At 48.3% G+C, this 23,953-nt stretch overlaps 10 protein-coding genes and 1 long non-coding RNA gene across 19 annotated transcripts; 5 read left to right on the forward strand and 6 right to left on the reverse strand.

Annotated features, from left to right (window-relative positions):
• Positions 1-111: 111 nt before the first annotated feature.
• On the reverse strand, positions 112-2,676 carry LOC108010013 (solute carrier family 25 member 35-like). Its single transcript, XM_017074805.4, has 3 exons — positions 2,269-2,676; positions 2,063-2,198; positions 112-950 (listed from the first exon to the last, which is right to left on the reverse strand). The coding sequence occupies exons 1-3, from the start codon at positions 2,514-2,516 to the stop codon at positions 423-425; spliced, it is 912 nt and encodes a 303-aa protein (XP_016930294.4). The 5' UTR covers positions 2,517-2,676; the 3' UTR covers positions 112-422.
• A 259-nt stretch (positions 2,677-2,935) lies between these two features.
• On the forward strand, positions 2,936-3,424 carry LOC139352562 (uncharacterized). Its single transcript, XR_011603786.1, has 2 exons — positions 2,936-3,041; positions 3,188-3,424. It is a non-coding gene; the product is annotated as an uncharacterized lncRNA (long non-coding RNA).
• Positions 3,033-4,309, reverse strand: LOC108010011 (solute carrier family 25 member 35). Its single transcript, XM_017074803.4, has 3 exons — positions 4,062-4,309; positions 3,866-4,001; positions 3,033-3,751 (listed from the first exon to the last, which is right to left on the reverse strand). The coding sequence occupies exons 1-3, from the start codon at positions 4,307-4,309 to the stop codon at positions 3,221-3,223; spliced, it is 915 nt and encodes a 304-aa protein (XP_016930292.3). The 3' UTR covers positions 3,033-3,220.
• Positions 4,310-4,396: 87 nt separating this feature from the next.
• Positions 4,397-6,242, reverse strand: LOC108010012 (solute carrier family 25 member 35). Its single transcript, XM_017074804.4, has 3 exons — positions 5,777-6,242; positions 5,571-5,706; positions 4,397-5,215 (listed from the first exon to the last, which is right to left on the reverse strand). Exons 1-3 carry the CDS (start codon positions 6,022-6,024, stop codon positions 4,688-4,690), a joined length of 912 nt encoding a protein of 303 aa, XP_016930293.3. The 5' UTR covers positions 6,025-6,242; the 3' UTR covers positions 4,397-4,687.
• A 431-nt stretch (positions 6,243-6,673) lies between these two features.
• eIF3m (eukaryotic translation initiation factor 3 subunit m) lies at positions 6,674-8,298 on the forward strand. The gene is made up of 3 exons (XM_017074928.4): positions 6,674-6,832; positions 6,949-7,128; positions 7,185-8,298. The coding sequence occupies exons 1-3, from the start codon at positions 6,788-6,790 to the stop codon at positions 8,121-8,123; spliced, it is 1,164 nt and encodes a 387-aa protein (XP_016930417.1). The 5' UTR covers positions 6,674-6,787; the 3' UTR covers positions 8,124-8,298.
• O-fut1 (O-fucosyltransferase 1) lies at positions 7,657-9,908 on the reverse strand. The gene is made up of 2 exons (XM_017074927.4): positions 9,753-9,908; positions 7,657-9,698 (listed from the first exon to the last, which is right to left on the reverse strand). The coding sequence occupies exons 1-2, from the start codon at positions 9,868-9,870 to the stop codon at positions 8,608-8,610; spliced, it is 1,209 nt and encodes a 402-aa protein (XP_016930416.3). The 5' UTR covers positions 9,871-9,908; the 3' UTR covers positions 7,657-8,607.
• Positions 9,909-10,064: 156 nt separating this feature from the next.
• CysRS-m (cysteine--tRNA ligase-like protein, mitochondrial) lies at positions 10,065-11,945 on the forward strand. Of its 2 annotated transcripts, none has more exons than XM_017075035.4 (2): positions 10,065-10,212; positions 10,266-11,945. In XM_017075035.4, exons 1-2 carry the CDS (start codon positions 10,202-10,204, stop codon positions 11,929-11,931), a joined length of 1,677 nt encoding a protein of 558 aa, XP_016930524.3. In that variant the 5' UTR covers positions 10,065-10,201; the 3' UTR covers positions 11,932-11,945. The 2 variants fall into 2 exon arrangements, with proteins under 2 accessions (XP_016930524.3, XP_070851257.1); XM_070995156.1 differs by having other exon boundaries at positions 10,112-10,208.
• Positions 11,922-13,671, reverse strand: LOC108010194 (transmembrane protein 39A-B). The gene is made up of 4 exons (XM_017075037.4): positions 13,301-13,671; positions 13,005-13,240; positions 12,390-12,951; positions 11,922-12,224 (listed from the first exon to the last, which is right to left on the reverse strand). Exons 1-4 carry the CDS (start codon positions 13,568-13,570, stop codon positions 11,961-11,963), a joined length of 1,332 nt encoding a protein of 443 aa, XP_016930526.3. The 5' UTR covers positions 13,571-13,671; the 3' UTR covers positions 11,922-11,960.
• Positions 13,672-14,255: 584 nt separating this feature from the next.
• LOC108009415 (cytochrome c oxidase assembly factor 5) lies at positions 14,256-14,721 on the forward strand. The gene is made up of 2 exons (XM_017073743.4): positions 14,256-14,561; positions 14,623-14,721. Exons 1-2 carry the CDS (start codon positions 14,364-14,366, stop codon positions 14,662-14,664), a joined length of 240 nt encoding a protein of 79 aa, XP_016929232.3. The 5' UTR covers positions 14,256-14,363; the 3' UTR covers positions 14,665-14,721.
• On the reverse strand, positions 14,661-18,665 carry pea (ATP-dependent RNA helicase pea). The gene is made up of 2 exons (XM_017073733.4): positions 15,353-18,665; positions 14,661-15,283 (listed from the first exon to the last, which is right to left on the reverse strand). Exons 1-2 carry the CDS (start codon positions 18,549-18,551, stop codon positions 14,736-14,738), a joined length of 3,747 nt encoding a protein of 1,248 aa, XP_016929222.3. The 5' UTR covers positions 18,552-18,665; the 3' UTR covers positions 14,661-14,735.
• Positions 18,666-18,683: 18 nt separating this feature from the next.
• On the forward strand, positions 18,684-23,588 carry Rcd1 (Reduction in Cnn dots 1). Of its 8 annotated transcripts, XM_017073741.4 has the most exons (9): positions 19,109-19,741; positions 19,892-20,211; positions 20,270-20,796; positions 20,854-21,299; positions 21,370-21,598; positions 21,730-21,789; positions 21,872-21,937; positions 22,007-22,594; positions 22,651-23,588. In XM_017073741.4, the coding sequence occupies exons 1-9, from the start codon at positions 19,388-19,390 to the stop codon at positions 23,412-23,414; spliced, it is 3,354 nt and encodes a 1,117-aa protein (XP_016929230.3). In that variant the 5' UTR covers positions 19,109-19,387; the 3' UTR covers positions 23,415-23,588. The 8 variants fall into 8 exon arrangements, with proteins under 8 accessions (XP_016929231.3, XP_065719061.2, XP_016929227.3 ...); XM_017073742.4 differs by lacking the exon at positions 19,109-19,741 and adding an exon at positions 18,684-18,954 and having other exon boundaries at positions 21,872-22,594; XM_065862989.2 differs by lacking the exons at positions 19,109-19,741; positions 21,730-21,789 and adding an exon at positions 18,685-18,954.
• The last annotated feature ends 365 nt before the right edge of the window (positions 23,589-23,953 follow it).

A 23,953-nucleotide genomic window follows, 5' to 3' on the forward strand; every position in this document is an offset into this window, starting at 1 on the left:
GAAAATAATTATATAAATGTATGTTGTTCTCAGGATTTACTGTACCCTCTTCAGTGAATACTTCAAGATTCAGTTTTTAATACAAATATTTTTAATTCTTTACTTACCTCCTTGTGTAAAAGTAACAAACTAACTGGTTTATTTCACCAAAGTATTGCACAGTTAATGGCTACAGGAGCAGCTCTAAGATTAGCTTACTGAAGGCACAAATAGGTTCTGAGGCTTTGCTAAGCTAATAGATTGGAACTACGATTTTAAGCTACTCGCTACAGACTAAAGCCGAGTTCAGACATACAAAATATAAATTTTAAAAGACATTAGACATTAGCTTAAGTAAAACAACATATTTAAGTGCGGGTATTACAAACGAGTTGAACAGTTTTGTTCTTAAAGTAATGCTACCCATCAACTGATCTTTGGGATCATTGATGACTATACTTTGTGCGCAGGGCGATAAGCTCGTCGAAGAATAGCAGCACCAACGTTGAGTGGGGGGCATTGCGCAGGTAGTTGGCCCAGAATCCTTTGTACATACCGTAGACACCCTCGGATCGCAGGATCTTCACGAAACAGTCCAGCCAACCCCGATAGAGCAGACCACGTCCCTTGGCGTCCACGCCCTGGTTGTACAGGCGGGTGGAGATCACATCTGGCGGCGTTATGGCCACCGACATAATGGAGCCCGCTATTAAGCCAGCCGAAAAGGAGTTCAAGGTGGGCTGGGTCACCAGATCGTACTCCACCAGAAGTGCTTTGGTCTTGCCAAAGGTGGCTATCTGGGCTCCCGATCCGAGAGCTGCTCTGGGCAGGGCGGCCACCGATCCCCGCCAGAGTCCTCGCACTCCATTCTTGGTATAGATCTGCCGCAGGGCATCGCGCATGGAAGTGTGGGTATGCTGGTAGCCCACTGCGATCTGCTTCGCGGCTTGCGACTGCAACTGCGTTTTGATCTGGAAGGGAAGGGCGATTTATGTTAATACAATAATTATATAAGCAATTTAAATTAAGCAAACAGCTTAACATATTAAAACAAGGAAGAACGCTATAGTCGAGTACCTCGACTATCAGATACCCGTTTCTGAGCTAAAGGGACCAAAGGGAAAAGGAGATATGCAAGCAGCAAAGCGAGATTGAAATGAGCCACCTTTTTTGGATCAATCGATACGTATTGACGAGACTAATACAGTCAGTTAAAATTTTTTTGTAGCATGAAAATTGCCGGCTTCAAAGGTTTGGGCGCCTTGTGGGCGTATGGCATCTAAATCTGAAATCCCAATTCTCTATTTTTTATAGTTTCCGAGATATCCGCGTTTATATTTACGATTTTTTGAAGTTTGTGGGCGTTAAAGTGGGCTTGGCAAACTTTTTGGGTCAATCGATAGGTATTGATGAGAACAATACATTTCAGTTAAAATTTGTATTCTAGCATCAAAACTGTAGGAGCCACAGTTTTGGGCGGTTTGTGGGCGTTAGAGTAGGCGTGCGCTGCGCGAGAAGCTCAGGAATCTACCCACCAAATCCAAACTTTCTAGCTTTTGCATTTTCCGAGACCTCAGCGTTCATCCGGACGGACGGACGGACGGACAAGAATATATGTACTTTATGGGGTCGGAAACGCTTCCTTCTGCCTGTTTCATACTTTCCGACGAAAGGCTTTACCCTTTTACTCTACGAGTAACGGGTATAAAATAATACAAAAATGTATGTTTTGGCATGTAAATTAATAATATATAAGTGTTTAACCAATCAAGGTTATTGATTGTATAGTTAATGGTATAGTAAGCCATTGACTAAAATTCTTTTGAATAAATTATGTCATTAAGTGATATTCAAATACTTATCTGGAAATTACTGGTATCAACCAGACGATTTCGTGAAAACTGATGTTCATAAAATTTTTGTTGGGTACCCTTCTTCTGAATGTCTAGATAGATACTAATAGGCAGTTGTCAATAGTGGTTCTTATCTGTGGAAGGTCCAAAACACTGATCAGCACGCGGCTCATTTAGATAAGCAGTTTGTTTATGTAACCCCCCCTACAACATTCACATAATTGGCGTACCAAGTAAAATGGACTGGAGAAGTAGGCGCCCACGACGCCGCCGATGGCGCCCCACAAGAGTCCCAATCCGTAGGACACCTTGCCATTTCGGTTGTGCATCCACTTGCGCTCCATTGCCTCCGAATAAATGCTAAGACTGGGGATTGGATATAGTCGATAATAATAGATTAGTAAATAGCAAATACAGAATGATGGGTAATACCTACCGGAAGGAATTGATGACGAACGCGAAGTACAGCGCGGGAGCCAGACCCTTTTGGAGGCCCAGCATGCCATCGTTTTTGGCCACCGTGACGAAGGCATGGACGATGCTTTTGTAGGGTACCACATAGGTTCCCCTGGCCGCCAGCTCGCCCTGCAGCTGGATCCGGGTCTTGATCACCTCGATGGGATTGGTGAAGAAGGTGGCGCCCACGGAGGCCAGACCTCCCAAAACGAAATCCGAGGTGGCCATGTAATCACGGGTTTAACTTGAGGATAGTGGGTGACTAGAAACTGTTGTGCCGCCTGCCGCGGAATCTTTGGGCCCAAGAAGCCGCTACGTATCTGTATCTGCCGTGTATTTCATAATTCCCCGCCGCGATTAGCTGGCACGACTGTGTTCCCCTCGCTCGTTATACAAATATAATGTAAATATGGCGAGGAAAGTACTATAACTTAGTTTCAGTGTGCCCGCACAGAAAGCTGCCAGACGGTCGCGAAAATTTAAAACATTTTTTAAACATTTTTTTTGGGTATTAATAACAGGGAAAGGGTCTAAGAGGTGAGAAGAATGGGATAGGATAGAGGTCTTAAAAATATGCAAGAAAGGATTTTATACCGGGAACCAAAGTCGCAGTCACAGTGATTTATGCATTTTACCAAGACCGGCAACTCCGTACCTTCTACGATTATTTTAGGCTATAATATCGCCAAAATATTATATCAATAAAAGCTTATGTCAAACTTAATAATTTAAACGTAAAATATAAACATTTAGGTAGTATTTAATAAATAAATAAGTTTAATAAAATAAATATTTAATTATACATTTTTCCTTCTTAAAAATCAAATGACCAAAAATTAAAATCAATTTAAAGAACACTCAAAACAAATTCTTATTAAAGCATATTTTTCTGATTTCAGAATAGCGCGTTCATCTTTTAAAGTACTCATTGATCAGTAGTGAAGATCGTACCTTTCCCGCAGTGCGATGAGCTCGTCAAAGAACAAAAGCACCAAAGTGGAGTAGGGGGCACTTCTCAGATAAATGGGAAAGAAACCCTTGTACAACCCATACATTCCCTCCGATCGCAGAATCTTGAGCACGCAGTCCAGCCAGCCCTTATAGTAAAGCCCACGACCTTGGGCATCCACTCCCTGATTATAGAGACGAGTGGTGATCACATCCAGAGGAGTAATTGCCACCGACACAAATGACCCAGCTGATAAACCAGAGCAGAACGACAGGACCGTGGGATGGGTAACCAAGCCGTTTTCCTTCAAAAGAGACTTGGCTTGGCCAAAAGTTGCGATTTGCACGGCAGAAGCAACCGTAGCCCGGCCCACATTGGCCATGGATCCCCGCCAGAGTCCAAAGACGCCGTTCTTCCGGTATATCTGCCTTATCGCATCGCTCATCGAGGCATGCTGATGCTGATAACCGACGGCGATCTGCTTGGCCGCCTGTGCCTGAAGTTGCGTCTTGATCTTGAATGGAAAGGTAGCTATCAGCGATGAGCGGTCTTATCTTATCTGGGCCAGACATTGTCAAATGTCTGCCAAAGCAGACACCTCTAATGTATGATTTACATAATCGCTTACCAGGAAAAAGGGACTGGCGCAATAGGAACCCACAACGCCCCCCAAGGCGCCCCAAAACATGCCCCTCGCAAAAGAGATTTCGCCCTTCTTGTTATGCACCCAACCCTTCTCCACGGCATGGGTGTAAATGCTCAAGCTGTGGGTAAACAAATAAACATTTGATAACATTTTTCGATATATCACAGATAGCACTCACCGAAAGGAGTTTATGACAAACTGAAAGCATAAAGCTGGAGCCAACCCCTTCTGCAGACCAAGAATTCCATCATTTTTGGCCACTGTCACAAAGGCCTGGAATACACTCTTGTAGGGCTGAGCATGAGATCCTCGGGCGGCCAGCTCTCCCTGCAGCTGTATGCGAGTTTTGATCACCTCCACGGGATTGGTGAATAAGCCAGCTCCCATGGCAGCCACGCCGCCCAGCACAAAATCCGACGTAGCCATCAATGCAACGTCCGCTCTGTATCACAATCTAGTAATCACTAACGCTCTCTACTTGCGATAAGAAGCGGACTAAAAAAAAAGTGTGTATAAAAGTAACAAACTAACTGGTTTATTTCACCGAAGTATTGCACAGTTAATGGCTACAGGAACAGCTCTAAAATTAGCTTACTGAAGGCACAAATAGGTTCTGGGGCTTTGCTAAGCTAAGAGATTGGAACTAGGATTTTTAACTACTCGCTACAGACTTAAGCCGAGTTCAGACATATAAAATCTGAACTTAGCTTAAGAAAGTAAAGAAAATCTATAAGAGCGGGTTTTACAAACGAGTTGAACAATTTTGTACTTAAAGTAATGCTACCTATCTACTGATCTTTGGGATCATTGATGACTATACTTTGAGCGCAGGGCGATAAGCTCGTCGAAGAATAGCAGCACCAACGTTGAGTGGGGGGCAATGCGCAGGTAGTTGGCCCAGAATCCTTTGTACATACCGTAGACACCCTCGGATCGCAGGATCTTCACGAAACAGTCCAACCAACCCCGATAGAGCAGACCACGTCCCTCGGCGTCCACGCCTTGGTTGTACAGACGGGTGGTTATCACATCTGGCGGCGTTATGGCCACCGACATAATGGAGCCCGCTATTAAGCCAGCCGAGAAGGAGTTCAAGGTGGGATCGGTCACCAGATCGTACTCTACCAGGAGGGCTTTGGTTTTGCCAAAGGTGGCTATCTGGGCCCCTGATCCGAGAGCTGCTCTGGGCAGGGCGGCCACCGATCCCCGCCAAAGTCCTCGCACTCCATTCTTGGTATAGATCTGCCGCAGGGCATCGCTCATGGAAGTGTGGGCGTGCTGGTAGCCCACTGCGATCTGCTTTGCGGCTTGCGACTGCAACTGAGTTTTGACCTGGAAGGGAAGGGGGATTTTAAAACATTGATTCTACGTTCAATGGTAAAGTAAGCCATTGACTAAATTACTTTTGAATACATTGTCATTAAGTAATATCCAAATATATATATATATATCTGGAAATTACTGGTATCAACGAGACGATTTCTTAAAAACTGATATTTATAAATTGTTTTGGATATGATACCCTTTTTCTGAATGTCTAGAAATAGCAATATTTAGATACTGATTGGCAGTTGTCAATAGTGGTTGTTATCTGTGGAAGGTCCAAAAAAACTGATGAGCACGCGGCTCATTTAGATAAGCATTTTGTTTATGTAACCCCCCTGCAACATCCGCATAATTGGCGTACCAGGAAAAATGGACTGGAGCAGTACGAGCCCACGACGCCGCCGATGGCGCCCCACATGAGTCCCAATCCGTAGGACACCTCGCCATTCCGGTTGTGCATCCACTTGCGCTCCATTGCCTCCGAGTAAATGCTGAGACTGGGGATTGGATATAGTGGATAATAATAGATTAGTTAATAGCAAATACAGAATGATGGGTAATACCTACCGGAAGGAATTGATGATGAACTGGAAGTACAGCGCGGGAGCCAGACCCTTTTGGAGGCCCAGCATGCCATCGTTTTTGGCCACCGTGACGAAGGCATGGACGATGCTTTTGTAGGGTACCACATAAGTTCCCCTGGCCGCCAGCTCGCCCTGCAGCTGGATCCGGGTCTTGATCACCTCGATGGGATTGGTAAAGAAGGTGGCACCCACGGAGGCCAGACCTCCCAAAACGAAATCCGAGGTGGCCATGTAATCACGGGTTTAACTTGAGGATAGTGGGTGACTAGAAACTGTTGTGCCGCCTGCCGCGGATTCTGTGGCCTCAAGAAGCCGCTACGTATCTGTATCTGCCGTGTATTTCATAATTCCCCGCCGCGATTAGCAGGCACGACTGTGATCCCCTCGCCCGTTATACAAATATAATATAAATATGGCGAGGAAAGTAATATAACTTAATTCCAGTGTGCCCGCACAGAAAGCTGCCAGACGGTCGCGAAAATGTAAAACATTTTTTAAACATTTTTTTGGGTATTTATATTTGGAAAAGGTCTAATAAGTTGTGAAGAATGGAATAGGATAGAAGTCTTAAAAATATCAAAGGATTTTATAACGGGAACCAAAGTCGCAGTCACAGTGATTTATGCATTTTACCAAGTCCGGCAACTCTGTACCTTCTAAGATTTTTTTAGGCTATTATACCGCCAAAACATTAAATCATTAGAACCTGCTGTCAAACTTAATAATTTTAACATATCATATAAAAATATAGTTATTCATGAACTAAAAGAATATTTAAGGGACATTATTATACCTGTTTATAGAGCCTAATTCTTACCAAACAATATTAATTTTAGACCCTCGCTCAAGAGCATCTCCAAATAGCGGGAAAAGCGACAGGCCGGCACCACAGGTCGCTCTCTTTCCTTTCGAGCTGTCAAAGCGCCGAAGACGTGTGTGCGTGTTATTTTCAGCTGCATTTGTTTAAAAAAGTGGAATAACATTTATCAAAACCATGACTTCGCATCCCGTTTTCATAGACCTCTCCCTGGACGAGCAGGTAGAGTATAAGTTCACCATATAAACCATGTTTTTGGGCGGCCTCTGGCCAGAATTGAGGTTATGTCTTCCTCTTGCTGCAAAACAAAACTAATACTTTGAATAATTTATGAAAAGGTACAAGAGCTGCGCAAGTATTTCAAGAAGCTGGGAGCCGAAATCTCATCGGAAAAGTCCAACAAAGGAGTGGAGGATGATTTGCACAAGATCATCGGCGTCTGCGACGTTTGCTTCAAAGACGGGGAACCCTCGCAGATTGACGGCATCCTGAACAGCATTGTGTCCATAATGATCACGGTAATTGAAATGATATTGTCAAATTAAACATCAAATAAACCCATCTGATATTGTAGATTCCCCTGGATCGCGGCGAGAACATTGTGCTGGCCTACTGCGAGAAGATGACCAAGGCTCCCAATCACCCGCTGGGCAAGGTGTGCCTCCAATCGCTGTGGCGCCTGTTCAACAACCTGGACACCGCCTCACCCTTGCGCTACCACGTCTATTACCACCTGGTCCAGGTGGCCAAGCAGTGCGAACAGGTGCTGGAGGTCTTCACGGGAGTGGACCAGCTGAAGTCCCAGTTCGCCAACTGTCCACCTTCATCGGAACAGATGCAGAAGCTGTACCGCCTCCTGCACGACGTGACCAAGGACACTAACCTGGAGCTGTCTTCCAAGGTGATGATTGAGCTGCTGGGCACCTACACCGCAGACAACGCCTGTGTGGCCCGCGAGGATGCCATGAAGTGCATTGTGACCGCCCTGGCCGACCCCAATACATTCCTGCTGGATCCTCTGCTGGCGCTGAAGCCTGTGCGCTTCCTGGAGGGCGACCTTATCCACGACCTGCTATCCATCTTCGTGTCGGAGAAGCTGCCAGCGTACGTCCAGTTCTACGAGGACCACCGGGAGTTCGTCAACTCGCAGGGATTGAACCACGAGCAAAACATGAAGAAGATGCGTCTGCTGACCTTCATGCAGCTGGCCGAGAGCAGCCCGGAGATGACCTTCGAGACGCTGACCAAGGAGCTGCAGATCAACGAGGACGAGGTTGAGCCCTTCGTCATCGAGGTGCTGAAGACGAAGTTGGTGCGTGCACGCCTGGATCAGGCCAACCACAAGGTTCACATCTCTTCCACAATGCACCGAACCTTCGGAGCGCCGCAGTGGGAGCAGTTACGCGATCTGCTGCAGGCCTGGAAGGAGAACCTTAGCACAGTGCGCGAGGGTCTAACGAGCGTCTCCTCGGCGCAACTGGAGCTGGCCCGCTCCCAGAAGCTGATACACTAGAAGCGCCACTCCCCAAAACCGCAGTGATGATGAACAAATGCTAGCCTCGGGGCAATGGAATTACGACCTAAATTATTTTCAAGAGTGCGTGGATTGGATAACTTGAATAAATTTATAAGTAAAATCGTTTGTAGAACCATGTCTCGATAAATGCGAGGAATACTTTAATATCTTATATATATGTTGTAGTGATTTCAAAGGCATTTAACGGTTTTCGCAAAATACAACTTTCTATTCGAAGTTAAAAGAATTATCATTTTCATTAAAATGCTATAAAAAGAAACTAAACTAACTTGATAAGTCTAGTTTTTTTTTTTGTAAAAATTGTCAATACGTAATATTGTAAATTGGAACTTTTTTCAATGGGCATTTGAACTAAAATCTTTTAAAAGTGATGTAAAAAAATGTATAATCTTTTAACCTTGGAAAAGAAAACCGAAAAATGACCTGCTAGAGTATTTAAGTAGTGTTTCCTGTTGATAAATTACAGCTCTTCGTGCACATTGGAATGCTTGCGGTCCTTCTCTTTGGGAAATCCCCAGAAATAGGATGGAAAACCGTGAGAGTCTCGTTCCCGTTTCACGAAAGCCGAGTAAGAGGAAATGCAGTTACCGATAAAGTGGTTTGACTGTCCGAGAATGGCCAAATCCAGGTAGGGATCATCCTCCGGCAGCTTGTGCACACTAATGCCCATCCGACTGAGAGCCGAACTAAGTTCGCCAATCATATGGTTGGAGTCTGAGGCCACGAAAACCGATTTGATTTCGTTGTCCGGCTGAGTCTGGCGTACGTTCTTAATGGTCCTCTTTAGCTGGCGGATTATAGACTCCTTGGAGGGCATACAAAGTTCCGGATAGAGAGCTCCCCGCTCATTTTTGTAGCCCAAACACTGCGGCGAGGCGAACAGATGCTGGCTGTCCTTGACGTGCTCACAGGCTCTCACCCAATCAATGCCATTTCGCAGGTGAATGCCCACAAAGGCACCACGCGGCAGTTGCTCGCGGATGAAATCCTTAGAAGCGTCCCTGTACCTTTGGCTCCAGTGCAGGTAGCGCTGCAGTTTGCAGTTCTCCAGCTGGACAGGAAAACTAGCTGGAGCTCCGGTGAAGGCGAGCACAGGCCAGGATTCCGCAGGATATTTGGCCTGCCACTTGGCAGCCTCATTACTGTGGTGAACATCGAAATGCAGTGGCGCATAGAACTCGGACCTCACAAAGTCTATGTGGAAGGTGTCCCAAAAGGGACCGAATGGATTGCCATCCTTGGCGTGGCAATTGGGCTTTTCTGGATCGTTCTTCTCCTGCTGAAGGCTGTACCGCTCCTTGTAGCAGAAGGAAACACGTTCCGATTCAGGCCACAGGTCGTCGGCCAGGTGCCACATGAAATCCGCCATGGTGATGACGCGGTGGTACTCCTTCAGCGGCTCCACATCAAAATAGGTGTTGAATGGCACTTGGCGGGATCGAAGCTCGCCCCTGCGGTACTCCACCCATGGCGGCAGGATCAAAGTTCGGTTCAAGGCCTTGGCAAAGGCTAATGATCCCAGGAAGTGGTCGGCCTGGTTACCAAAGCGTCCTTAAAAAGATACGGTTTAGTTTAATTTTTTGATTATTTCCAAGTCGTACTTACCCATGCAGGGACAGTATGTAAGGTAGCCGTTGGGATCGCCTCCTAGTTGGGCACATGTTGAGCTTATTAATAGTAAAAATAAGTTTATTAAGCGGAGCTTCATTTTAAGCCACTGCATTCTGCCGGCTTCGTTTTCCTCTGACCAGGTGGCAGCTCTGTGCAAGAGGGTGGCTGATTAGAAACCTAAATATTTTGAACGCTTATTATTGGAATATGAATTGGTTAAAATACATATTCATTCTCATTCGAATTAATTAGGATGCTAAAGATATGTTATTTTTCACTAACTTACAAATTAATGTCTTAAATTGACACACCCTACTCACATGAGCCGGAATACATAGTCTGGCAACCTCCTTTTCTTCAATCAGCTGTAATTGTTATTCTATGAAATTTGACTTATGTATTTTATTTTAGACTACTTTAGACGAAATTGAAGAGATTGCAGAATGTTTGGTCTGTAAGTATTTATCTGGAAAAGGTTATTAAAATTCTCATACATGTAATCCACAGCAAGGAGGCGCTCTGGTCTTATGGCAGTCGGACAAGACCATTTCGCATCTGCCGGCGCAACATAGCGGGTGAGGCTCCCCAGACGGAAGGGACTTTTAAATGGCGAAAGCCCATCGGACAGCACACAGGCATTAGCATTTACAACCATGGAATGCGGCAGAAGGTGCCCCTAATCCTGCGCAACCCCCAAATGGTCACCTGGTACACCTGCGGACCTACTGTCTATGACTCTGCCCATCTGGGCCATGCCAGCACCTACGTAAAGGTGGACATCCTACAGCGCATTCTTAGGGATTACTTCAAAATTAACCTTGTGACCGCCATGAACATCACGGACGTGGACGACAAGATTATCAAGAGGGCCCAGCTCGCCGGCCTCGACTGGCAGAAGATGGCACGAGCCTACGAGGCCGAGTTCCGGCAGGACATGCTGCGTCTCAATGTCCAGCCGCCGGATGTGCGCAGCCATGTGACCACCACCATGCCAGTTATTATACAGTTCATCCAACAGCTAATAGCTGAGGAGCAGGCCTACGTTACGCCGGACAAGTCCGTCTACTTTGATGTGTCCCAAAGCCAGAACTATGGAAAGCTACAGAAGCTGGATCCAAGCGAGGAGAAGTCAGACTCCGTTAAAAGAAGCAGCGCAGACTTTGCGCTGTGGAAGTCGCGGAAAAGCGGAAGCGAGCCTACCTGGTCGGCTCCTTGGGGTGGCGAGGGTCGGCCTGGCTGGCACATCGAATGCAGCGCCATTGCTGGTCTGTTCTTTGGCCGCCAGTTGGATTTCCATGCCGGTGGCCTTGACCTGCGCTTCCCCCACCACGAAAACGAGGAGGCGCAATGCTGTGCCCGCTACAAAACAGACCAGTGGGTAAACTACTGGCTGCACACCGGGCAGTTGCATATGGTGGGGGACCCGCAGAAGATGTCCAAGTCCTTGGGCAACACCATAACCGTCTCGGAACTCCTCAAGAAGTACACCGCTGATGAGTTTCGAATGGCTTGCCTGCTGTCCAACTACCGCAACGCCATGCCGTATAGTGATCAGTTGATGCAGACTGCTCGGCAGACCCTGCAGAGATTTAAAAACTTCCAGGCGGATTTGAGTGCCTATACACAGTTCCTCAAGCCCGTCCACTTAATGGACGAGGGTGCGCTGAAGGCCCAACTGGTCCATACGGTCACCGAGTTCGATAGATGTCTTCGAGATGACTTCGATACGCCTCGAGCTATCAGTGTGCTGATGGATCAGATGAGCAGCATCAGTCGTTGCATCAACGAGCAGCAGGTGGACGCCCATGAGGAGCCTGCATACTGCATGGATCTGCTTTTGGCAGCCGGTAACTTTATTAACCGGGCCGTTGTCTCGTTTGGTCTGTCGGAGTTGGTAGAAAGAGAATCATTGCAGGAGAAGGTCTCCTCTTACGATCACGGCATCGACCCCTCCCTTCTGGTGGATGATGTGTTAAGCATTCGAGGGAGGATGCGGGAGAATGCCACATCCGGAGATGTGAAAAACTTGCAACTATTGGCCGCCTGTGATGAGCTGAGGACCTTGCTCCAACAGCACGGCATACAAGTCCGCGACCACAAGAAGGGAAGCTCCTGGGTGTTTGCCGTGTCCTGTGAAAAACCTGATGATAAGAGCAAAAGCTCTGCAGAATAAATGTAATTTTTTTATTCTTTGGATCGTTGTTACATAAATGCATCTCTCATGCGTAGTCGAAAGGGTTGATCGGGTGCCACCGCGTGCTCCGCCTTGTAAAGGTCCTTAGTGATGAGGTAGTCGCGCACCAGCTTGAAGAAGGCACCCATGCTGGTGAAGGCCACAAAGCTGATAGAGAGCACAAAGTGCCACTCGACGCTTTCGGCGCTTAGAGATCCAATCTCCACAAGCAGCACGGCGGCCTGAAGAATGGCCAAAGTGGAGTAGATGATGGTGGGATTGTGAAAGAGTTTCTGCAAAAGTTACATTAAAAACTCATTAATGATCTCGGTCAAAAGATGTGTTTGTTTTTAAAAACCGGAGGTATAGGACCACAAGGTTTTGGATATACATATGTTGTAATACGAAATAGATTAGTAAACTTTTTGAAACCCAAAAATCAACTCTATATTACTTACATAGAATCTTGCATGGCTTGCGTTTCCCGGTGTGGCCACCGTAACCAGGCCCTGACTTCTGTACAGTCCCCCGTTGTGCTTTACCACGGTGCCGTGGTTGTAAGAGGAGTACTTGGACCAGGCGAGGGCATTAGCGGCCACTATCAACTGCGAAGGAGCCGGCTCCCGGTCGATGCGCTGCCAGCAGCCTAAATGCAAGGTAGCCCGATGCAAAGTATCACTATACTTGGCAGGATACAGAAATACGGCACAGAGACTGAAGGCGCCCAGACAAACGATGATGCAGTGCTGGGCAGCCCTGATTACATTATACTGGACACTGATGGCCAGACAGCAGGGCACCAGGCCGCTGTAGTATGCATTGAGCATGGAGGTGAAGATCAGCTGCTTGAAGCGCTTGTTAAAGTCATGACGCAGTGTCTCCACTTCGTCCCTAATGTTCACCGGATTGGTGGTGCAGCTGTGAACGGGGAGATCGTTAATGTACACGCCAGGCAGTTCGAATCTGGTGCGCAGGAAGGGCTCTAACTGGAAGCCGAAGATCAGCAGGTAGATGACGACTCTAAGGAAAAGATGGTAGAGTTTCTGCTGGATAATTAAATGATTCCTGCTTACGGATATGATAGGAAGAGAAGCAGAATGTAGGTGTGTTGCTGGTACAGCTTCAGGGCGCAGAATCCCAGGGCCAGCTGCACCAGACCTCCGAATCCGTACTTGATGCCGAGCCGGATGAACTGTTGGCTCTTTTCGTTGCCGTTCCTGATCTTCACCAGCAACAAGCAGTAGATCAGTCTTCGCGTGTTGAGTATGAACAGGAGATAACGCAGATAGGGATCAATCAGCTCAATGTTCTGTGGGCAAGGATATGCCATTAGTGTTATGAATGGAATATAAAACCTTTGCAAACCCACCACCATGTGTCTGGTGTGCGCCTGTGGCAACCACCAGTTGGTCCTGTAGATGTTGATGAACTGAACGATGGCGGAGCCCATGGTGAAGGCGCACATGATGAGCTCGCTGAGCCACTCGGATGTGGTGGCGTGCTCCGGAAAGGGAATATGCTTCGGCATCGCGGTGGCCGGCGTCTGGGATTGGCCCGGTTTGGAGGCCAGCAGGTGGGCGTAGGAGTCCTGCGTTTCGCTGGAGCTGCTGCCATCACTGCTGCGCTCGTCGTAGGTCATTTCGAGTGGCTTTATCGCTTGCACCGGGAGCTACATTTAAATAATTTGAAGCAGCAATGTTTTTGTGCGGGAGGACGACTAGTATGACCGCGTCAATAACAATGGAAAATACCGTTGTGAGTTCACGTTCCATGGGCGTTGTCAAGATATTATTGTAGGGGTACTAAAATCTTAAAGTATTTGAATAATAATTTCGAAATTGGTGGAGGCAGCTTTAAAACTAACCATTTTAACTCTTAGGAATAATAATATATATTAGTTTTAAGTTAGTCTGCATTGCTTTTATTCGACAGAATGTAAATTATTTGTTTTTGTGTTTTGAACTGCAATAAGAGAAAAAACGATCTATAAAAATTACAAAAGTTTTTTTTTACTGTTATAAACATCCGACCCTGCGATTTTGGCATATAAATAGTTATTGACTTACATGATACATGATTTTCTCATAAGACATAATATTTATTTCAAGTGGCTAAGGATTCGGTAATTTAACCTAACAAATCAATTGTATTTTTTTTAAAATTAAGTATAATTTAAATTTGACATTACTAACATTCCCTTTAACATTTGGCGGGAAATTCGGTGCTCCATTGATAGTCCCTCTCGCTACTTCCATGAAAACAGCTGTCGATAAGCGTTACCCAATACTAATCAGGCTGCTAGTTGTATCGACAATCGATATCAGCAGCTGCAAATTGTATCGAACCGTCTGGCAACGCCGGAGACAGCTGGTTTTGTAACTGGTCCACAAAATATTTAAAATATATATTAAAAGTATTTTGAAACTACCGAAATGATGCGCTACGAGGGTAACGAGAGGCTGGCCGATGAGACTGCATGTGCGGGTGTCCGGGCGGACCTGAAGATGTGTCTCCTAGAGAGCGAATGCTGCCGAATGGGCAAGACTCCGCGCCAGTGCCTCCAGGATAACAACGTTCCTCCAGAGTGCCAGGTGCTCCGCAACACCTTCTACGAGTGCAAGCGCTCCCTGGTGAGTTCATTCACCATTATAACCAATCTTTCGAAAGCTCATACTTCTCCGCATCTTTCAGCTGGACAACAGACAGCGCTTTCGCGGCCGCAAGGGCTATTGAAGTTTAAACTTAAATTATATTTCTAAGCGCTTAAAATACAAAAAATTACACACATAACCGTGTTGAGTCCATTAATTGCGACGCCGGCGGACGCGGGAGATACGCCAGGCATTGGGCTCCTCGTACTTGTTGTACAGCGGCTCCAGACGCTGGTTCTTCTTGAACTTGCTCAACTTCGTAGGGTCCGAGAATCTGAAGAAGGACGGAGCGAACTCCACGAGCCACTTGGGATCAATGGTGGTCACCTCACGCATATACTCCTTGGTGGTCTGCACCAGCTCGTGGTAGATGACCCACTCTGGCTGGCGGTTGAAGAGAGCACTCGACGGATGGATGTACACCACTTGCGAGTCGACCAGGGTGCGGTAGCCCTCCTGCGGATCCTTCTTGGCTGCATTGCGGAAGAATCCCGAGCAGATGGCCTTCTGAATTCGCACAGAGTTCTTGCCAGCGGATACCACATCCAATTTGTGCCTGTCCATGATTCCCAGCAGTTGCTTCCTCACATCCTGGCTGCGCTTCAGGGTACGGATCTGTACGAAGTTCTCGTAGCACCAGGCATTCGAGAATTTGTTGTTCTTCCAGCTGTTATACACGGCCAGCAGGGTCAAATGGTCGCCTGTAAAGTAAGAATGCGTTAGTATTGTTTTAACATATAAATTTCAAGGAAGCAGGTTATTGGACTTACCTTCAGCTTGGTTGAATTTTGCTTTCTTTTGGTCAGCCAGCGCCTGCTTGTCCTTTGGCCTGTAAAACACATTCTGCACACTGAGCATGGAAACAATAGTCAGAATCTCATCGGAGCACTGCAGCGCTACGGACATGATGAGCATCTTGGAGAGATTCGGCTCGAGGGGGAACTCCGCCATGCGTCTGCCCAACCGAGTGAGCAGGCCTTCGTCGTCCAATGCTGATAGGGAATGCAGTTGTTCCAATGCCATTACCAGGGATTCCACTGGCGGGGCGTCCATGAAATCAAAATGCAGCAGATCGTTTATTCCCATCGTTTTCAGCTGCAGAACTGTGGTGGCCAGATTGGTACGTTGGATTTCCGGCACCGGAGTGGGCAGCATTTCATCTCGATACGCACGTTCCGTATAGAGACGATACGTTTTGCCCGGACCCGTACGCCCGGCTCTGCCCGCTCTCTGTTTTGCAGCCGCCTGTGAAATGGGAGTGACCACCAGTGAGTCCATGCCCGTTTTCGAGTTGTACACCTTCTGTTTTACGAATCCAGGATCTACCACATAAAATATGCCATCGATAGTCAGGGAGGTTTCAGCAATGTTGGTGGCTATAACAACCTTTCGGCTTCCAGCGGGCGCAGGATCAAAGATACGCGTTTGCATCTCGGATGGCAAAGCGGAATACACCGGCAGGATAATCAGTTCGGGAACATCCGGTCCTAAACTCTTCATCCGCTCGTACAGGATCTCGCAGGCCGTGTCGATCTCCTCCTGACCCGTGAGGAAGAGCAGAATGTCACCAGGGGGTTCTCGCAGATGGATCTGCATCACTGTGATCAGCGAGGCATCCAGATAGTCCGTTTCTGGTTCCTTTGTGTACAGAACCTCCACGGGGAAGGTTCTGCCGGGAATTGTGAAGATAGGCGCCTTGAAGAAGTACTGCGAGAACTTCACCGCATCCAAAGTGGCAGATGTGACAATTAGCTTCAGTTCCGGCCGCTTTTGCACTGCTGTCTTCAGCAGACCAAAGAGTACATCTGTATGGATCGTCCGTTCGTGAGCCTCGTCCAACATAATCACCGAATAACTCTTTAACTCCGCCTCCATGAGGCACTCCCGGAGCAACATACCGTCCGTCATGTACTTGACAATGGTCTCCGGACTGGTACAATCCTCGAATCGAATGGTGTAGCCAACCTCCTGGCCCAACCGACAACCGTACTCCTCCGCCACTCTCTTGGCCACAGACATGGCAGCCACTCTTCTGGGCTGGGTGCAGCCAATCTTTCCTCTGGCAGTGAATCCACATTCGCTCAAGTACTGCGTGATCTGAGTGGTTTTACCGGATCCAGTTTCTCCAATGACAATCAGTATTTGGTTGTCCGTCACCGCCTTGATCAGATCATCTCGCAGCTTGTATATGGGCAACGACTGGCGCTGCTCCACCAGCGTCAAATCAGTCTTTTTGCCAAAGGAGGACTTCTTACCACCAATTACATGCTTCTTCCATTCTGGAACTTCAGCGGGAGCGGCACCCATTCCCCGCATATTGGCCGCCAGGTTGCGGCTCTCGTCCTCAGGCAGTGGATCTATCCAGTTTTTGTTGAGGCTCGTGGGCAGAGCCTCCATTTCCTGCTCACGTTGCAGCATCTTCTGCTCGCGACGCTCCTTGGACAAAGCCGACTGCATCATGGCAGCTTGGGCAAGGGAGCCGTCGGGATTTTTTACGATCCTCACTGGCGAGAGGTCATGTAAGGCTCTACCGTGTCCGGAGAGGAAGGGCGGCTCCTCCTCCACAATCTCAATTTCAATGTCGGCCTCGTCGTCTTCATCCTTCGGCAGCAATCCTGTTTCCTCGTCGAAGTCCGGCATCTCACTCCTGTCCAGCACACCGGAGCTGATCATCTGCTTGATTTCCCAGCGTTCGGGGCTGGAAATCCTGGTCACACGCTTCCTTGACTCGTGTTCATCGCCATCCAAGCCATTGCCTTGCAGGTTCAACATGGAAGTGCTGCTGCTGAAAGGTCCATCTGGATTTCGATCTCTTAGAGACTCGTCGTCTTCAGGCGCGTGTGACAGCGGATTGAGATCCCGTCCAGACTCCTGATCCGCCTCCTTCATGGACAGCGCAACCTTCTGGCCCGTTATGGACATCACCTTAACTTTAACTGTCTGATTGCGACTGACCACCTCGGTGACATCTGTGACCCGTCCTTCTGCCCTCAGCTGTGAGATGTGCACCAATCCTTCCCACCGTTTGCGCAGTCCAAAAAGTTGCACGAAGCAGCCAAAAGGCACAATATTGGCCACCTTACCGGAGTAGATCTTGCCCGCCTCTGGATCATCGGTCATGGCGGCGGAGGGCGGTGGCATCTTCTCGCTGCGATCCCTAGAGCGTTCTCTTCTATCCCTCCGTTCTGTGGAGCGTGAGCGACTGCGTCTTCGGCGTTCGTGGCGGTCTCTTGAGCTGGATCTCCTCCGACGCCTGTCCCGATCACGATCGCGATCCTCGCGAGACCTGCTTCTGCGGCGATTTTCTCTGGATCTGCTCCGCCGACGGCGTTCTTTGTCCCGCGATCTGCTCCTCCGTCGCTCTGAGGGTCTATCCTCCCGCGATCTACTGCGTCTTCTTGTGTCCCGATCTCTGCTCCTGCGCTTTTGGCGATCCCTGGAGCTGGCTTCTTTGGGCTGTTTTACTTCTGTTTTGCCCTCACCCGGTGCCAGAGCCTCCAACTCCATCATGGCTGCATCCACATCGCTCATGTCGGATTTCTTGTGTGATTCGGAAAGCATCTTCTCCGGTTTCCGCTCCTTCTCTGGTTTAGCCTCCTCCTCGTCATCGCTGCCCTCCTTTTTGCTGTACTTGTCATTGGGCAAAGCTAGGCCGGGAAACAATTTCATCAGCTGTGATTTCTTGTCCTCCTTCTTGTCGCCACTGCAAATCTTCTCTTCACTGGCACCACCAGGGCGACTGGGGCGCATCAGATTGATGATGCGCTGCAGATTCTGGACCAGGGAGTCCGGGAATTCGGCGCCATTCTCCAGCAGAGCCTTGCGAAACGAGTCGTATGTGCGATTTTTGTTCTCCAAATCGATGATGAACTCGGCGAGGTCCTTGTCGTTGATGCCCAAATGGTTGTCCAGCTCGGTGCAAATCTTCGAGACCAGCGACAGGTACTCCAACTTCTGCAGCTCGTCCATGCCGCCAGGTAGTCCTATTTCACGTTAAATATCCAATATTTGTGGAAATTTAAGAAAGTTTCGCTTTGCTACAAAACGGGATCAGCTGTTTTTACACGCCGTAGTGTTGCCAAACGCATGCCTACGGCCGAACGAGGTGGCAACGCTAGCCCCTAGCACTCGGGTTTTTTTTGACGCTCCGCTTATTTTTGTCGCGTTTTTGTTGTCAAACGTAAATCAGCCTCTGTTTTGATCGAACACACATCGGAATATGGCTTCTTTCTTCGAGTGCTTCAACAATTTCCTGCAGACCGGCGGCAATGTGGCGCAGAATGTGTCGCAGGAGGAACAGAAAATCGCGGCCCAGCCGCTGGACGGCGACGTAGAGTTAGTCCCGCCAACCACTCCCACACCCAGCGAGAGTGTAAGTAGTGTCCTGGCTGGAGGAGCAGTTCCTCCGCAAGTCCTTCATATTAGATTATCATTCCCCTGATAGTTTGTTGTGAAATAGCGTAAAATATTATCGCGGGACCTGGGGCTCGGGGAAATAGCGGAGTTGCCAGATCGAATTTTCAGTTAGCGATGTGGCAACCCCGCGTTCAGGCACGCCATATTTTGCAGGAACGAAAAATTCGCGTAGTGCACAGGCAAAAACCAGAAAATCAATAAGAATTGCTGGTAAATTTGGTTCAAATCAGTGCGAGGCTCGTGTGACCTTTGCTTGGGCCAAGGGTCAAGTGGTTTTTGACCCATTTCAGCTGTTTCCCAACGCCGCAAATGCGACAACAACGTAGAAGAAGAAGAAAACAACTAAGGGAGGCAGCGCAGCCAATAAAAAGCGAAATTAAAAATTAACCATGAAGGAAACGGCAAATCCAAGCGGAGTGCAGCCGAAAACTTTGGAGGCCTCCTCCTCGATAATAACCTACAGTCCAAGCAAGTTCCTTACTCGCGTTGGAACAGGCAAAAGCACCTATGCCACACATACACACACAACTACAACCACAGCGACGGCGACGGCGACCGCAACAAAAACAAACAATGCGCCAGTGGGCGGAGCCAGTTCCTCCTACTATGTGGTTAAGGCTGGATCTCTGGGCAGTGCAGCCTCCATGACGGGATCCATTAAAGTCAGCTCGCCGCCAAAGGCTACGCCGGTGATTAAGTCGCCTGCCTTGGTCATCACATCGCCCTCGACGCCAACCGAGAGTGTAATGTTTAGTCTAGACTCTAGAGGCACCATTTCACCCACTAATCAGACCAGCACCGCATGCGCCCCACGTTCCCCCAGCCAGATCATTCACCTCACTAATGTACCCTTTTGACCGTGTTAAATACTAATAATCCATTTCATCCATCAGTCCAGCACCATTTCGGCGCCAAGTGAATCCTCGTTTGGCGAGAAAATGGAGCACAGCTATATGCGCGATACGCCAGTCCGCAGCGAAGTTCACAATGGCCTTGCGCCAGCCAGGAACATTCTGGTCCGTCATCCTCCGCAGTGTGCCAGTTGTCACACCTATCCACCACAGCAAGAGGAGCTGGCTGATTTGCAGCAGGTACATGTGCCGCCCTACGATGAGATAGCTGCCAAGGAGGCAATGAATGAATGCGCTCGCATTGCAAAATACGTGAGGAACAACAATTCGGATGAACAGGACTGGGTGGAGCGCGTTAATCAGTGAGATCTTGGTGATAGTTTACTAGAAATCTTAGTTAACTCTATATCTCCCTCACAGATTTAATTGGACGCCCACACAGCAGATGCTATTCGAAAAGGTATGTGCCATCCTGGACCAGGATCAGTTGGCTCGCCTGGCCAACGACAAGCGCCAGCACGAGGCCATCCACCGACGCGTCAGTGCGGACAAGTCCGCCTCTAGACTGCGCAAAGTTCTGGCCAGCGTGGCCTGGGAAACACGCATCACACAGTGGATTCATGCTCTGCTCATGGAGCACCTGCCACCCTCGTATATGGCCTCTTATCTAGAAATTCTGCAGACGCTAAAGACCAAGCTGCCTTCTTTGGTGGACAAGATGCTGTTCAGCAGGCCACTGAACAATAGCCAGGAGTTGCTGGCGCCGGTGATGAAAAAGCGCTGGGAGCCGAACATCCTGCCCAAGGGCCGACAACTCACGCACAACGCCATTATGGTGGTGCTGCCCACTATGCCCACCAGTGGGCCAGTTTCAGATCGCATGCAGAAGTGGTACCAGGAATTGGCCACTATCACTCAGGTGGTTCAGATCTCGCTGCCCAATACAAGTATGTTCCTAGTTACCACAATTATGATTGACTAAACTAATTGAAATCCACCCCTAGACAACAGAATTGCCAATCAGAATCTGGACCAGGTGGCCGAGACCATTGTGTCCCTCACACGCGTCAAGATCCACGAATTGCGCACGGAGAATCCTAGTCGAGGCATCATTCTCGTCGGCTTCAATGCTGGATCTGCCTTGGCTCTGCAGGTTGCCCTTTCGGAGAGTGTTGCCTGTGTGGTTTGCATGGGATTTGCCTACAACACGATGCGTGGTCCACGAGGAACACCCGACGATCGCATGCTGGACATTAAGGCGCCCATACTGTTTGTCATCGGGCAGAATTCAGCCCGCACGAGTCAGGAGGAAATGGAAGGCTTGCGTGAGCGAATGCAGTCAGAGTCTTCGCTGGTGGTGGTGGGCAGTGCTGATGATGCTCTTCGTGTTCCGAAAAGCAAGCGACGCATAGAAGGCGTTACCCAGTCCATGGTTGATTACATGGTGGTTGTAAGTTAAAAGGAGCAAGTTAACAAATTATCAAAGAACTGCATTTTGATACATTTTAATCATTTTGTAGGAGGAAGTCTACGACTTCGTGAGCAAAACGCTGAGCAATCCCCCTGGACCACGAATGCCCACTTCTTTAATGCACCAGCAGGGTTATCAACGCCAACAAAAGCAGCCAACTCACATCCTGGCCGATGGAAACGCAAACAAGGCCATTCAGCAGATGCGCAAGCGGAAAGTGGACGGCGGCTTAGACGATCCAATGGGTCAGCCGGCCAAGTCGAAGTTTGTGCCCCACAGTGAGTACCAGTATTCTAAATTCGGACGGTATATTCAGCACAACCTTAACATCATACTATCCATCCCGCATGTAAACCCACTAATCACTTAACCTTCACTATCCCAATCCTAACTCATCCATCGACGAAAGGTCGCGCCCAAAAGCCGAAGCCACCGCGTCTCATTGATCCGTTTGCTGCTAAGCGGAAGGGTAAATTCATCCTGGGTTTTCCTCTAAGGCCACTTGTGGCTGTCATACCCGATTCATCAACTAACATTTTTACCCCCTTCAGTTGGAAGACCCCGAACTCGTCCTCTCCCTAATGTCGGTGGCTCGGCCGGTTCTGTTTGCCAAAAAGGTGCACCTCATCCAGACAAACCAAAGTTAAGAAGTGAAGAACTAAACCAATCCATTAAATTCATGCTAGATGATGCCCTGGACTACGAAGATGCGCAATCGACTACAGGAGGATCTGGACTGGGAGGTTCAGCAGGCGTGCCCAAGGTGATTACTCCAGGAGTTTTGGGAAAACAACTGCCTGCCGTCAATCTCGCAGCCGGCACCAAGATCAAGATGATACCCCCGAACCAGTTTGTCCAAATCTCCAAGCCCCTTTCGGCACAGGGAAAACTCATCAACTACACGCTGAACAAGCCAGGTGTGGGAACCGCCAGCACCGCCACCATTGGCAGTATTGTAAAGACGCTACCAAGTTCATCGGTTAGTGGCCAGCAGATCTTCACCTTGAAAACGCCCACGGGACAAACGCAGCAGTTTGCAACAGCTGGCTCATCGACGGGTGCAGTCAATTCGTCGACAGGGGCGGGGCAACAGAAGTACACGGTGTTTAAGAACGCCAACGGCATGACCATGCTGCATCTTACAAAGAGTGTACCCACTACAGCAGCCAACAGCCCTTCCGGGAGTATGGATTTGTCCAACATTATCGATATGCCCATTGTTTTTGCCGACAATGAAGGCAACATTCCCGAGGCGGATAAGGATATTAAACCAGGTGGGTTAAATGGTATTTCTCTTTTGTTCCTGATTTTAATTGTAAATGTTTTACAGCCCCCATTCGTAGCGCTAATAAGAGCCCTCTGATCATCAGTCAGAAGATCATTAAGGAGGCTAACAAGCCCCCAGGCATGGTCACCACCAGTGGAAGCATAAGTGGTGCCACCAAGTCGGGCAATATAGTGCTCAACAAAAGCCTACAGCAGTTGTTCACCCCTGCGCCCGGGGGAACGGTTCCCAGTCAGAATAAATTGGTTTACCTCAACCGGAACACAATAAAACCAATGGGAAACGTAGTGACTGGTACTCATCGCGTGCCTATAAGGATTGTGAGCAGTCCGAAGACGGGAGGAGTGACTGCCACTACCACAGCATCCAATAGTCCTATCATGGTGGATCCTGCTACAGGATCTCTGGTTACCAGTGTCAAGACCGTCAATGTGCAGACCATCAAGCCAACGGGCTCTGGTCTTGCGCAAGGAACTCTCCGTCAGGCGGGCGGCGTGGGCAACAAGAGCTATTCGCAGTTCCAGGTGATCAATAGTGGCACTCCGGTGACATCCAAAACCGTTTCTGGAGACGGTAAGACGCCCGTGCGAAACATCTACTTCAAATCCGCTACCGGACTCAAGCAGGTGCCAGTGCAGATGCTGGGCAATCGCATACCGGGTGGAGCCGTTGTCTCATCGTCAGCGACAACATCTTCGGGAGCTTCTGCCGTGCGTCGAGTGGTCAACATTGGGCCCGTTCCCAAGGTGACGGCCACGTCGACAACACCGACTTCGACAGCGGCTACTTCGACCCAAAACAAAAACTAGAAATAGACAGGATTTTGTCTTTGTCTTGGTTACATTTTAGATTATAAATGATAGCTGATAGCTCTGTAAATATGTTAAGGAAGCCATTATTAAGTTGGTGACTGGGGGGTCTTGAATTTCCCCTTACCCATTATTTCATTAAAATAAAAAAGACATAAATTTACAAAAAAAGAAGTTATTTGTAGATTCTGGGAATTCAGAGAACGCTTCGCTTGCAAACCTGTGCAAATTCCAAGTCTGGGTTTAAGGTTACCGTATCATGGCCTGGCCTGATTTGATTTATGCTGGTCTATATAATTTATAAATACACATGCTGGAGAGTGACGGAGAACAGGAAGCGACAGGCGTGAGAAAATTTTTACTCGACGCCAGACTGGAATGGAAATTATAAAAATGCTTCTGCCCGAAGTGCGTTGGCTTGGAACAAGTGTCCAGCGAGGGGATTCATCTGGCATTATATAACCACAAGTGTTCACACGGCTGCGCCAGTGACTCTCAAAATGTGTTCTGATGTCGGACTTTCTGCTTAGAATTGCATT

Source organism: Drosophila suzukii, chromosome 2R (genome assembly GCF_043229965.1).
Source record: "Drosophila suzukii chromosome 2R, CBGP_Dsuzu_IsoJpt1.0, whole genome shotgun sequence".
Classification (NCBI taxonomy): domain Eukaryota; kingdom Metazoa; phylum Arthropoda; class Insecta; order Diptera; family Drosophilidae; genus Drosophila; species Drosophila suzukii.

Coding starts and splice junctions, on each gene's coding strand:
- Rcd1 (XM_017073740.4), top strand. CDS start 19,388: ATGAAGGAAACGGCAAATCCAAGCGGAGTGCAGCCGAAAACTTTGGAG. Junction 20,212..20,269: donor TGGGTGGAGCGCGTTAATCA/GTGAGATCTTGG, acceptor TCTCCCTCACAG/ATTTAATTGGACGCCCACAC. Junction 21,599..21,729: donor GTCGAAGTTTGTGCCCCACA/GTGAGTACCAGT, acceptor CATCGACGAAAG/GTCGCGCCCAAAAGCCGAAG.
- LOC108010011 (XM_017074803.4), bottom strand. CDS start 4,309: ATGGCTACGTCGGATTTTGTGCTGGGCGGCGTGGCTGCCATGGGAGCT. Junction 4,002..4,061: donor TTTGTCATAAACTCCTTTCG/GTGAGTGCTATC, acceptor GTTTACCCACAG/CTTGAGCATTTACACCCATG. Junction 3,752..3,865: donor GCGCCAGTCCCTTTTTCCTG/GTAAGCGATTAT, acceptor TTTCCATTCAAG/ATCAAGACGCAACTTCAGGC.
- LOC108010194 (XM_017075037.4), bottom strand. CDS start 13,570: ATGACCTACGACGAGCGCAGCAGTGATGGCAGCAGCTCCAGCGAAACG. Junction 13,241..13,300: donor CGCACACCAGACACATGGTG/GTGGGTTTGCAA, acceptor CCTTGCCCACAG/AACATTGAGCTGATTGATCC. Junction 12,225..12,389: donor CAAGCCATGCAAGATTCTAT/GTAAGTAATATA, acceptor TAACTTTTGCAG/AAACTCTTTCACAATCCCAC.
- eIF3m (XM_017074928.4), top strand. CDS start 6,788: ATGACTTCGCATCCCGTTTTCATAGACCTCTCCCTGGACGAGCAG. Junction 6,833..6,948: donor ACCTCTCCCTGGACGAGCAG/GTAGAGTATAAG, acceptor ATTTATGAAAAG/GTACAAGAGCTGCGCAAGTA. Junction 7,129..7,184: donor TTGTGTCCATAATGATCACG/GTAATTGAAATG, acceptor CTGATATTGTAG/ATTCCCCTGGATCGCGGCGA.
- LOC108010013 (XM_017074805.4), bottom strand. CDS start 2,516: ATGGCCACCTCGGATTTCGTTTTGGGAGGTCTGGCCTCCGTGGGCGCC. Junction 2,199..2,268: donor TTCGTCATCAATTCCTTCCG/GTAGGTATTACC, acceptor TCCAATCCCCAG/TCTTAGCATTTATTCGGAGG. Junction 951..2,062: donor TCTCCAGTCCATTTTACTTG/GTACGCCAATTA, acceptor CTTCCCTTCCAG/ATCAAAACGCAGTTGCAGTC.
- pea (XM_017073733.4), bottom strand. CDS start 18,551: ATGGACGAGCTGCAGAAGTTGGAGTACCTGTCGCTGGTCTCGAAGATT. Junction 15,284..15,352: donor AAAATTCAACCAAGCTGAAG/GTAAGTCCAATA, acceptor CTTACTTTACAG/GCGACCATTTGACCCTGCTG.
- LOC108009415 (XM_017073743.4), top strand. CDS start 14,364: ATGATGCGCTACGAGGGTAACGAGAGGCTGGCCGATGAGACTGCATGT. Junction 14,562..14,622: donor ACGAGTGCAAGCGCTCCCTG/GTGAGTTCATTC, acceptor CGCATCTTTCAG/CTGGACAACAGACAGCGCTT.
- O-fut1 (XM_017074927.4), bottom strand. CDS start 9,870: ATGCAGTGGCTTAAAATGAAGCTCCGCTTAATAAACTTATTTTTACTA. Junction 9,699..9,752: donor TACATACTGTCCCTGCATGG/GTAAGTACGACT, acceptor TATCTTTTTAAG/GACGCTTTGGTAACCAGGCC.
- LOC108010012 (XM_017074804.4), bottom strand. CDS start 6,024: ATGGCCACCTCGGATTTCGTTTTGGGAGGTCTGGCCTCCGTGGGTGCC. Junction 5,707..5,776: donor TTCATCATCAATTCCTTCCG/GTAGGTATTACC, acceptor TCCAATCCCCAG/TCTCAGCATTTACTCGGAGG. Junction 5,216..5,570: donor GCTCCAGTCCATTTTTCCTG/GTACGCCAATTA, acceptor CTTCCCTTCCAG/GTCAAAACTCAGTTGCAGTC.